Here is a 12,617-nt window from a genome sequence, read left to right on the forward strand (position 1 = left end):
AACTAAGCAATCATGATTAATGCAGTGTAATGAGTTCAATCAGATCTTATCAGTGATGGTTGTTCATTGAAGATCAATGCACCAATGAATGATGTTTATTCAGCATCCGAAAATTTTTACATTCCAAGCTTTGAGACTTCAAATTACACCCAGCTGGCTCTGCTGAGCCCGCAATATCATTGACGTAGATACCATTGTTCTGAAACACGCACTCTTTTCCAAACTCCATCATACCAAGTGGTGAATCAAAAAAGTGATTCTAGAATGTTCTCAAACCTTCATGAAAATGTGTAACATTTACCAAAGACTTGAAAGAATGCCTGGTATATGGGCAGGCAACATGGAAGAGGAATTGGGCTAGCACTAAGAATCTCAAATACCCTTGCCAAGAATATACAGGAGCCCACTGAGAGCACATAACTTAATCAACACTTATCCCGTCAGGAACCTTCTGTAGAATTTGTGGCAAGTTTGTGGACAGTTTGCATCACAGACAGTATACAGGAATGCAGCTTTCAATGCACAGAATTGCAGATTCTGCCTGTTCCATCCTGGGCTCAACCTTCCCCACCACCAAGAACACATTTAGGAGGCAGTGCACAAAGGAAGCAGCATACATCATTAAAGATCCTCACCATCCTGGACAGACCCTCTTCATTTTACTATCATTGAGGTGGCGGGACATTTTAATGCAAATTTCTCGCTCTCCGATTTCTGAATGGTCCATTAACACCACTTTATTATGTGTCTTTTGCACCAATTATTTGTTACATTTTAGCAATTTTCACATCTTGCACTGTACTGCTGCTGCAAAACTAATCTCACGACATAATTCATTGATAATGAAACTGATTTGGATTCTTCTGACTCAGTTACCTCAGCACCACAGAACTGGAATGAAAACAACTTACCTTTGTCCCTATGGGCTTGCTCAAGACAATGATTTTCCCTGTATTTTATTTATGCTGGATTTTGTTATGGCTACACTGCATAAAGGTCAAAATTCTAAATCAACATGTATCTCTGGGTACATTTGATAGCAAATTAACAACTAACAGTACAGAAACATTTCTCCTTTACTGTTCTGAGTGATCTATAACAATGTGGTCACCTTGAATGGCAAAACAAGATCATAGATATTTAGCACTTGCTACCCGTTTCCATAATCTGACATCTTTCTGCTATCAGCTTTTAAGGACTGTTCACAAAACACTATTTCAAATTTGAATTATGCAAAATAAATTTTCACTTGTCAGAAAAAAACATAAGCTCACCCTCCCTCCCATAATTTATTCACAAGTTTTACTACTTTCATTATTAAATCTTGATACATAGAAAATCTTCAATATTTTTACATAAGGCTCAAAGCAAAATAAACCTGAATGATTGAATTAAATGAGATCTAAGTACACATTTCTCTGCATTAACTAATCGACCCCTTACCACTTCATATATACTTCAACAACACTCATTAATGGTGACATTAAAAGATGATCTCCAAGCTCCAGTGATCATTACTACATAAACTGTGTTCTCCTTCAAGTGCAGAAGGTCACTGTATGGCAAAAGCAACTTTTCAGTACATAATCCAACAGAAAAGTTTATTTTTAAATTTTCCCTCTCACACGGCTGTTGCTTGCAGCTTTCTCAAATTACTGGGCAGTCTGAATGCTGCCACCGGTTTCTGTACTAGAACTACATCATATAGAGAATATCAGAACCAAAACGGAAGAGACTATTCTATTTGCCACTTCATCAGTATGAGTGCAAAGCCAAGCAAACAGGATTCAGCAGGCTCAAAGGAATGTGCTGCAACACAAGAGTAGAACTGTTCATGTAACATGTCAATGTATTTTGAATCCTCCCATTGGGCTAGGAATAGAAAACTGTAGGCAGAATCTGTGCTTCTGACATCTTACTTAAGGTTGGACCTGGTTACTTCAGCCAAGACAATAATATAACAATAGCAATCGAATAGCTTCTATGGGGAAGGATGAGTAAACTATGTAACCACTTACCAATGTCCCCACTTCTAAAAGTATTTTTTTAGAAACACTGCTGAATTAAGCCTAACAATTAAGCCTAACTTTAAAATATCTTGCATCACGAACACTTATATAGGGTATCAGAGGCTACAGGTAACTACACTGCAATATTATCTGATGAAAATTTGATCCACATCATGACTGCATGTTACATTGATAATAACTCACCTCATCTTACAATCAGGAGCTCAAACTTCAGCTAATGTTGCAACATTCTTGCCTTGATTTTGGTGGGGGGGGGGAAGAGAATGCCACTTTAAGGCTAGCTACTTAGAGCTTTCTTTTTGCAAGTTAGGAGTTGACATGGACTGTCATCTGAAAGGGCATGGCCCTGATTTTTTTTCCTTCCTCTTATGACTAAAGAAAAGTAACAATGCTGACATGAATGTCATGTTAAAAATAACAAGACCTAGTATAACCCAAATTAAATTATGCTTGCCTAGAAAGACTAAACTAATTTTACTAGCCTCTAATCAGAATTTATAAATATGCAGAGGAACATTGTTCCCCATTAGTTCTTGAGTTTCATGAAAGCAATCCTGAGCTTCGCTTTACATAGGGTCATGTTTGAATACAAATTCACAATCTATGCACTACTACAGATATGAACCCATATTAGACATGGCCATGGCAAAATATCCCTGGCACCAATAAAATGAATTTTGGTTTCTGAGAACAGATTAGAAATAATGAAGTTTAACATAACAACATAAATTTAACACAAAACATGCATGAATTGCATAAATTAATGTTTTAATAGCAGAAAAAATCTCAAACATTGTCAGGCATAATAATAAAATATACTGTTACCATTAAATATTATCTTCCCCAAATGTAAACCAAGATTTCAAACAAAAAGATCAATAGATTTCCCCCCCAGATTGACTATTCGTGCATGCCATAATTTAATACAATATTGCACTGTGTTAATTTTTCGTACCAATTTGTCCTTTAACAGAGAACAAACAACAGCATAATGAGGATGTGTGTAATTTACTTTGAGCATGACAGTCTTCTATCGTGGAAAGCGATAACTTTTTAAGTAGGACCTTGCAACTGATTGCAGTGGACTGAACTTCTGTAATTCAATGCTAATAATGCTCTACATTTTTTACTTCCAGTGGTATTACAAGTTATCCACTCTGCCAAGATTGTTTATTGTAGCAACAATGTGAAAGTACACTACAAAAAAAATGGCGAATATTTTAAGAGGGAAAACATGCAAATATTGACTGGAATATTTAACATTACTGTTTGCAGGGGCAACAGCTATGAAACCGAACGAATACTTAACCATAATATCATGCAATGTTTATGGTAGTTCAATATATCCATTTAGTTGGTTAATCTGTCCTCTAAAAAAGTTACTGACCCAGCAATGGTCACAAAGTGCAACACTAAAAAAGGCAGTTTTCTTCAAAATTTATATACCTCATGAAGTTAGGCAAATCGCTGTCATTTATTCAACTACTACACCATAAATATACAGATATTTATAGTTCTATTAATTTTAATGCGATTTTCTTACCCAAATTATACATGCACATGTAAAAGATATGCTTATCACTATACAACAAAGAACCACAGACCAGCCTAAAAGTACTTTAATTACAATATTACAACACAAAATTAAAGCTTAAATAAACTAATCATAATTTAATAATTTAGAAGAAATCTATCTTGAAATTCCACACACTTTTATACGATGTACTCATAGAACAAGACACAGATCCACAACCAGTTTTCCACAAGCCCTCACAAAAAAATTTAAAAACCCAAGTCTTTGCACGTGATTATTTCAAAATCGCCCATAAATATAAAAAGAAAATTAAGGCACAATTAGCAATTTTGATCCACTTGCAACAATGGAAAAACATTTACGCCATCCACCCATAAACCTTGATTTCACTGTATAAACGGTCGCTTCAGTTACCAGCACCAAGCAGTTCTGAAGGCCTGCTCGAACCGAAGGAATATTTGGTGGCGAGATCATGAATTCTTGTAATTTCCAAAAAAAATATTATTTTTCTTCCCCCTCTCCAGAGTCTTCAGGGCAACTTTCGGTTTGCGACGGCCAAAACGAATTCTTAGGTGTATTATTTTTTTAAAAAAAGTTTAACGAATTGCATGTGGTAATTGATTGCTATCAAGGGAGATAGAAAGAAAGGGACGCCTAGTGTGCTGGGGTCTGGAGTGAACCGGGCAGGCGGCTAAATGCGCGCTCTAGCCGGTCTCCGGCGCGCAGGATCCGTATGAGTGTGTGTCCCTCTCTCGCTACATTTCCTTCCCCTTCGTCGCTACATTGTTGCTGCGCTCATTCCTGATACTCAGCGTAATGTCACCTCACCCAACCACCCCCAACCCAAACCATGCGTCAGATCCATCCGCCGGAACTAGCTCACAAAAAAATCGACAACCACCGCCGCCACAAAAAAACCCTAAACCTTTTATCCTTTCACACCCAACGCACACCGGGGACTGAGTGCCAAATGTGATATTTTCAAGTAATGGCGGGGGTGCTGTGGACAGCGGCGTAGGATTTCGTTGCATTTTTGTTAAATATTGAAGGTTGTCTGCTGGGAACTCTGTTTTTGGTGCGGAAGGAACCGCTCTGGTGGAGGCGCTTGCCCCTCTCTCTCTATGTGGGTGAATGGAGGAGACTCTTCCTGGAGAGTAAACACTCACGCACAGACTGGCTGATTACATCGGTTCCCTCACCGTTTAACACTAAAAAATCACCCCCAAACATGCCTGCAGATATTAAACAAATCTATGAATTGGAATCTGGTGAGTAAACACATGAAACAAGAAGGATTATGTGGGTTATTTCTAAATTTACATCCACCATCGGGCATCTGATGACTGAACACTGTCTTATTATTTCAATAGAATTGTACTTCCTAATAGCCAGATTTTTGGCATCCGGACCCTGTCAGGAGGCGACCGAGGTGAGTAAATCTACATTTTGGAATTCGGTAATGTTTTGAGGACGATTTTTCTGTACAATAAACGGCTTTATGTGCTCTTTCAGGTCCTGATACGCGAAGTGGAGGAGAAGCAGGTAGGCTGCATTCAGCTCGCATTCTAACTCTGCAGAGGACTTAAGGTTCTGATTTAAAACTGGATCGTCTTTTAATATTTTAAGAAAAAGATGCTAGACATGGATTTTGGGCGAATTTTGATGATTGTAACCAGGGTTTTTTCTTCCAGCTGCTGCCGAAAAGAATTGACTGGAAGGGCAAGGAGCATCCCAGGACCTACGAAAATTTGGTGAGAGATTCATATCACAGAGAAAACTTTCAGAGAGGAAAAATTGAATCTCCCGCAAAAATTTTACCAGGAAAACCCGATTAGCCCCATCCAAAACAAAGCTTTAGCAAGGAAAAAGAACAGATAGTAATACGTGAGAGGTGATTGGGAATTAGTTTGAAAATTTGTGTTAAAATTACGATTACCAGAAAAAATATTTAGTTTAAACTATAGTGGAAATAAAGATACGTCATGATTATTGTGCAGGAGCAGGGCTGCTTGAGTGACGCGAGCGCTCACTGTGGTGAGAAGGCAGCAGTGAGAAAGGGAGGCGCTTTGACTCTTTACACTCCCAGCACTAATGCAGCTTGGCAACGCTGATTGGTCTAAAGCTTCTCTAGTTCATTTATAGATTTGCACACAAACAAATCAAAACAACATTTGATTCTGTAGAAACGGGTGGGTAAGCTATTTTATTTCTTAAAGCTATGAGATTATTGAATACGAGAAGAGGAGGAAAGTGATGTTTTATTTAAAAGTAATTGCAGGGCTACAACTTAAAAGACAAACTGAAATACTGTGTTTGGAGGCATGTTTCATTTTAGAATTAAAGAATCAAACCAAGTTAAGATCAGATGTGTTATGTGAAATAGTTTTAGACTATTGATGGATCATTTTGTACATTTGTATCACACTCAGAGACCAGCTGTTACTATGGCTAGGATGGAGGAGCTTGTTGACTTCATTGGAATGTCTGCACTGAATTTTACAGTTGGAGTTTTCAAGATGAATATAAATATTTTATTTAAAGGTGTAATTTGTAAACCAACAACTGTTAAATTCTTGGCACAAAATATTCCAGTAAAAGCTAAACTTTGCAGATCTGAGCATGTGAACAGATGAGCAAATTTTTAATGGGTCCTTAATATGAAATGGCAAGCAGTACAGCTTGACTGGGAAAGAGGAACAAGAGTCATTCTACAGCAAAATGGAAATCTGACCACGGAACTTTGAGCTACTTAGTTCTTACAAAGTTACTGCAGCTCACCAAGTTTCAAAAACCATTGATTTTCTTTTACGAGAAGCATATAAGTGATTCTGTTGCCAGTTATTGAAGTTAGTTCAGTTTTTGGAAGACTGTTTCCACATATTGTTAATTCAGTGGTAAAAAATCTTCAGTATTTTCAAAACAAAAATCTAATCCTGATTTTTTTTTGAAATTCAGTATCTAGTTCCACAGTTGCACCTTGATCAATTGTAGAATGTTTATTTTATAAATTGCAATAAAGTGGAATACTACAAACATCAGTGCAATTATTTATGAATATTAGTTAGAGTAGTGCACAAGTCAGAATTTGGAGCAGTGTATATTGAAAACATGTTTAACAAAGGTTCCTGTCACTATGCTACTAAAGCAGACTTACTACTCAATACCTAACAATTTCTGCTGATTTTTTTCTGTTTTTTTTTGTGAACCTACAAGACTTTAATATATTTTTCCCTTGATAAAATTTGGTTTGCAAACAGGAAAACTTTTTTAACTAGATCTATGAGAAGAGCTTGGGAAAACAGTTGATTTACAGTTGTTTAAACAAAATACAAATTTTTAGATTTGTGGATAGTGGTCTGTATGTTCATTGCTACTATAGAGTCATAACCTACATGTTTGTGATTTTATCTAAATTTAGAGAGGGTCGTGAAGTAATTTTAGTGATAATTTATTAATTATTCCTTTTTTAGAATTTATGCAGTAATTTGGAACCACATATAATCGTAATGAGATGAATGATCAAATTTGTACCAAAAATTACAATAATTTGTAATTGTTTTTCTCCTGGCTAATTTCATTTTGTTATAATTTGGAAAATAAGTTTCAGATGTAAATGTTTAATAGGATGAAATTTATGTATCTTACAAATTGATAATATTTTCGAAAGAGAGTAATTGAGTTTGCCTATACCTGTGAAATATTAATTCTTTTAATTTTTTGATGGTAGTCACTTTTAATGAAGCAAAATGCTTTGAAATTTTTGTTGTATCTAAAGTAATTATCTGCAAATTTCTAAACTTATTTAACCTCTGTACCAAATCACTTCGCATAATTTTACAGAATTGTGAAACTAAATTACTTTAGTAACATAGTAGTTGAAGGAGGTAGACTAAACAGTAAATTTACAGTTATTAATAATGCTCAGACAATTCAATGTGGCCCAATTATAATCATAATTTTTGCTATTTGCTAATTTTGTTTAATTTTTGTTGACATCGATGCAGAAATTGCATGGAATAATTCATGAAATGTTTATTCCTTCATTTGGTTGATTGTTGAACTTTTGACAGTTCCTACATAGCTGTTCTATTTGACAGCAATATTGCAAACTTCCAAAATGTTTTTGGATAGGAATTTATAATACTTTAGGGAAATTTCAAAATATTTCCCCTGCATAACCTACCTATGAGTCATCAACTTTCCAAAGGTTTTAGAAGAATTGAAACAAATGACATGGATGGACAAATTGGTTTTAAAAACATCCTATAACAAGTTATTTCTAAGGTCAGCTAAAAGCTGTTAGAAATAGTATTTTTGCTCAATGTAGAATAACTTCACTTAACTCTTAACATTTGTCATATTTTTACTGGTGTAAAATTGACACAATCATTTATAAGAAATAAAAGATATTTTCTCTCATAATTTGGCAGCTATTCCTACATTATTTTTAATTTGACTTGGAAATGTGGGAAAATTGCTATCCCTTTGGCCATATTTCTGTCAGTTTCTGAAGTGACATTGCAATTCTCTCTCCAAACTCAGTCAAGGAACCAGATATCAATCTGAAGTTTGTCTTTCTACTTGTCTTTGACCTGTGATTTCCTGTCACACTCCCTTAGTTTAATTTATAAGTATTATAAATTTGTGCAGTCACCTCTTGGACATCTACTAAGAAATTAGTCACAAAAAGCTTCCTTGCAGCTCACACTTTCGATATCAGTTTTGCAAGATAAGCATAAAATTCTGACATTCTAGATGGTGTACAGTCATAAACATTCCTCAGAGATGCAACATATCTATGTCCCTAGATTTTTATTGTGGTAGTACCACTGTCTGAGTCCTGCTAATAAATGTGTGGAAAAGGGAGAAAATGGAGTTCCCTATTAATTCTTTTGGCACATGGTTGTCTAAGTTTCATCTCTTGTGCAGATGGTTTGTGCATCTTACAACTGTAAATTATGATGGGGTGTTAGTCTGATTTTTCTAAAAATATATATTGAAGTCTTTCTCTTTGCGCCAAGTGCTGGTAAATCACCACTTGGTTGTGTCTCGTTGTAGCAAACACATATCACTTGCTCTTGATTGCCAGTAGGAAATCATTTTTAGTCAATTTTGTGTCAGTTTACTGACCGCCAGTATATCTTGAGAGGTGACAGCTCCAGATGGCCTACTATGTTCTGGAGATCCATCTTGCTGTGCAAGTAATTCTTACAAAATTTGGGAGACTTAATATTTTCAGGATTCATTGATTGAGCAGCGGAATGATGTTTAAAAAGATATTTAATTAATCACAAATGTATAACTATTTGTAAAGAACATAATATCTTTCATGCTGACTAGTGATCTAATATTCATTGCTGGAGTTAATAAACTATAATGAGTTTTTTAAATGTCATAAAGCTATCGGTGGGAGCTGCATGCTCATCATTTCACTGCCTTGCTTGGAAAATAAATGAATTGCTTTATTTGCTAATTTTAAAGCTAATTTTTACAGAAACAACACTCAAATATTTTTGCTTTTACATTTAAAAAAAAGTGCATTGAAGAAATTTCATTAACAATATATTTGGAGGAAAGCACCTGAGATGTGCTGATACAGCCAAGATATAAAATCATTTTACCTTGGGCTAAGTACAGAATATAAAAAAAAATGCACCACAAAAATCACAAAACATTTTCCTAATTATGCATTAAGGTTCTTTTTAATGAATACAATCTCAGAATATGCTATGTAACCAGCACAAGACATGTTTAGATAAATGCATTTTAGAATAATTGTAATTTAAGTATAAATGAAGTCTGTTTATATGAACTCCCCATTTGGGCTTATATTCTTATATACCACTGTTAATATTTTTCCTATTTAAGCTGTTTACCCAAATCAATTCTGCCTTCAGTGTAATGATTCAACATCATCTTCAGATGATGTATACTCCATTTTATATCAACATTTAATGGGACAACATATACTGATAATTTCATTTGTTGTTTTCAATGTAATGTCCTAATTTGTGACTTCTGTGTCAATTCATGATTTGTTTTGGTTGTTTATTTTTTAGATTTGGAATAGCTGTGATCTTATTGAAAAGTGTAACAGGCTCAAAGGGCTAAATGGTCTCCTCTGCTACTGTGTAATTATATATTCACTTGCTTGATAGTCAAGCAAGACAGTGTCAAAGTGGGTGCAAATTGTGGATTTTTTTCTCTTAGCTGTTTTGTATTATTTGACTTACTGCTAGTCTGGGAAAACATTAGCTGGGTATTTTTAAAAGATTGTTTTCAGGAAAATGTCATGTCTAAACACCATGCTGAAATGAAACTATTTTTCAGTCTTCCAAATCTGAAACACTTCCAAACTCTGCATATGGCCTGCTAGATTTTGTGTGTGTTGTTCCAACACCTGACTGAAAGTAATTGCCCTTTGTTTTTCCTTCCCTGGTTTTGTAGCACTGTAATCGTTTTTAGACTCTGTAGGTGTTGCAAAGGATCTCCTTCCTTGGAAAAGATTTGGAAATAGATTTTGGGAGTCCTTGCCAGAGTAACCAGTTGTTTTTTTTTCCATCTGTTAAGTTATTGAGTAGAAGGGTGTAGTGAAGCAGTCAATTTGAACTGGATAATTAACATGGACAGAAACAAAAATCCAGAGATTGTAGTACACAGTCCCTTTCCTGATATACATAGCTTCATTTTTGATCTGAGCTTTACACGTTGAAATCTTCCTGTTAGTTGGTGACTGGATCCCCACCTCCACTGCCTGGTTCAACAGGGGTATGCATGCTTTAGCATTGTCAATTGCTATAGATTGAAGAGTTCAACTGAATCTTTGCAACTCCTTTGCTTTTAAAGGGTGATGGAGCATTATTGAGTGGAAGAATAGATTCTTGATGAGAAGGATGAAGGGTTACTTGGTTAAATGGGAATGGGAAGTTGAGTTTATTTCAGCCACAATGTTATTGAATGCTAACTGCTTCTAAAATTGAAGCTTTTGCTTGGCCTTGCAGTGAAATGGCTGAAGTGTTCAATCCTAAGATATCTGTGTATTCCTTGAGACTGATATCTTCTGCAAGCTGCATTGCAGGACTATGTAGATAAAGACCAGACCATCAAACCTGTTAGGTTTGTTGGAGTGCTAGGTCTTGGGAGTCTTAGCAGGAGTCAGTTTAATCCTACCATTGACCTGTTTTCCATCTAATGTGAAAACTGGTTCCATTCATTCAAGCGGAGCAATGAAAATATTTTAGGGGCCTTTTGACTATTTATCAGGTCATCCATATTTGCAATATTTATGAATTAGATAATCTTACTTTATAGAGTGACAATAGCAACAAAACTTTAAGTAAAATCACACGCAATAGTTCAGTTACTACAGTTGATACTTAACAAAGGAGCGCAAGTAAGTGCTAAACTCCTCAAGTAAAAAAAGTTATAAATTGCACCAAAGGTGTAGAAGGGTTAAAAATAAAAGATCTGGGTTATTTTTGTTTAATGTTTCCCAGGAAGCCTTATATCTGTTTGTTACATATTCATGAGAAGCAGTGATGGAGCTGAGAGTTAATATTATGATGCCATAAATGTTTGAGCATGCAAGTTCTACGGAACTATTTCTGCGATAATACAGATTTTGTTCTGTTGCAAAGAGGATTCATGACAATAGTGATAACTGCTAATCTATTTAACCAAATTTAGAGTGCAGTCAAATGAGCAAAGAAAAGATCTTTGCTTGGGTTACTTCTTGAGCTGAGAGGATAATTATGCATATGATGTTTGTGTATATGACTCAGCAGTTCCACAAAAGAGGTATGGTTCTGGCTTCTGAACTGTAAAGTAATGCAAAGGAAGTGGAAATTGATCATGAATAAGCTGTCTTCTATTGTTTGTGAAACCAGGAATTTAATTATTTTTAATGTTTTTTTTCTGTGTGTGTGTAAAAAGGTGAAAACACATAGGCACATAGCTCCAGATCACCTCCTTCAGATATGTCAGCGACTTGGACCTCTCCTAGAAAAAGAAATTCCTCAGAGTGTCCCAGGAGTTCGTTCATTACTGGGAGCAGGAAGGCAGTCTTTGCTTCGAACAAACAAAAGTACGAGAAGTTCATTAGTAAAGCAATATCCCGATATATATTCCTAATTTCAACGCAAATTCATTTGATAATTCTGGATTTCTTTTGAATTTAAATGTGAAGGTTGCAAGCACGTGGTATGGAAAGGATCAGCGCTTGCAGCGTTGCATCGTGGAAGACCTCCAGAGCCACCAATCAATTATGGCAGCCCACCTAATATTGGTATGTTTATGTTGGGTTTGGTAATGTCCAAAAAAACTTATGCAAAATACTTGGAATCAATAACATCTGTTTTTCATGTTGACTAGCACGGAGGATGAAAATATTTATTAAAAATGCCCGGTATTTCATCATCAAAGGTTATCTTGAAAAGTGAAACTTGGAATGTGGAATATTGGTACATTTCTCCGGACCAGCTTGACTGATTTGCAAGTTTAGAAACATAGACATAGAAAACCTACAGAACAATACAGGCCCTTCGTCCCACAAAGTTGTGCTGAACATACCTTAGAAATTACTAGGGTTACCCATAGCCCTCTATTTTCCTAAGCTCCATGTACCTATCCAAAAGTTTCTTAAAAGACCCTATCGTATCCACCTCCACCACTGTTCTCGGCAGCCCATTCCACGCGCTCTCCACTCTCTGTGTGTAAAAAAAAACTTATCCCTGACATCTCCTCTGTACCTACTCCCCAGCACCTTAAACCTGTGCCCTCTTGTGGCAGCCATTTCAACCCTGGGAAAAAGCCTCTGACTATCCACACGATCAATGCCTCTCATCAGCTTATACACCTCTATCAGGTCACCTCTCATCTTCCATCGCTCCAAGGAGAAAAGACCGCGTTCACTCAACCTGTTTTCATAAGGCATGCTCCCCAATCCAGGCAACATCCTTGTAAATCTCCTCTGCACCCTTTCTGTGGTTTCCACATCCTTCCTATAGTGAGGCGACCAGAACTGAGCACAGTACTCCAAGTGGGGTCTGACCAGG

The 12,617-nt window shown here is 36.0% G+C and overlaps 1 protein-coding gene across 3 annotated transcripts in view; it reads left to right on the plus strand.

The window, feature by feature from the left end:
* The first annotated feature begins 4,467 nt into the window (after positions 1-4,467).
* Positions 4,468-12,617, plus strand: part of phip (pleckstrin homology domain interacting protein) — a 192,638-nt gene continuing 184,488 nt past the window's right edge. For 2 of the 3 annotated variants that reach the window (XM_072250216.1, XM_072250215.1), the window contains exons 1-6: positions 4,468-4,832; positions 4,935-4,993; positions 5,077-5,106; positions 5,256-5,315; positions 11,497-11,647; positions 11,750-11,848. In XM_072250216.1, the coding sequence (XP_072106317.1) occupies positions 4,793-4,832; positions 4,935-4,993; positions 5,077-5,106; positions 5,256-5,315; positions 11,497-11,647; positions 11,750-11,848 (439 nt within the window). In that variant the 5' untranslated portion in view covers positions 4,468-4,792. The remainder of the gene's footprint in view (positions 4,833-4,934; positions 4,994-5,076; positions 5,107-5,255; positions 5,316-11,496; positions 11,648-11,749; positions 11,849-12,617) is intronic. The other variant, XM_072250210.1, reaches the window with a different exon arrangement.

The sequence above is a fragment of the Mobula birostris genome, chromosome 2 (genome assembly GCF_030028105.1).
Source record: "Mobula birostris isolate sMobBir1 chromosome 2, sMobBir1.hap1, whole genome shotgun sequence".
Lineage (NCBI taxonomy): Eukaryota > Metazoa > Chordata > Chondrichthyes > Myliobatiformes > Myliobatidae > Mobula > Mobula birostris.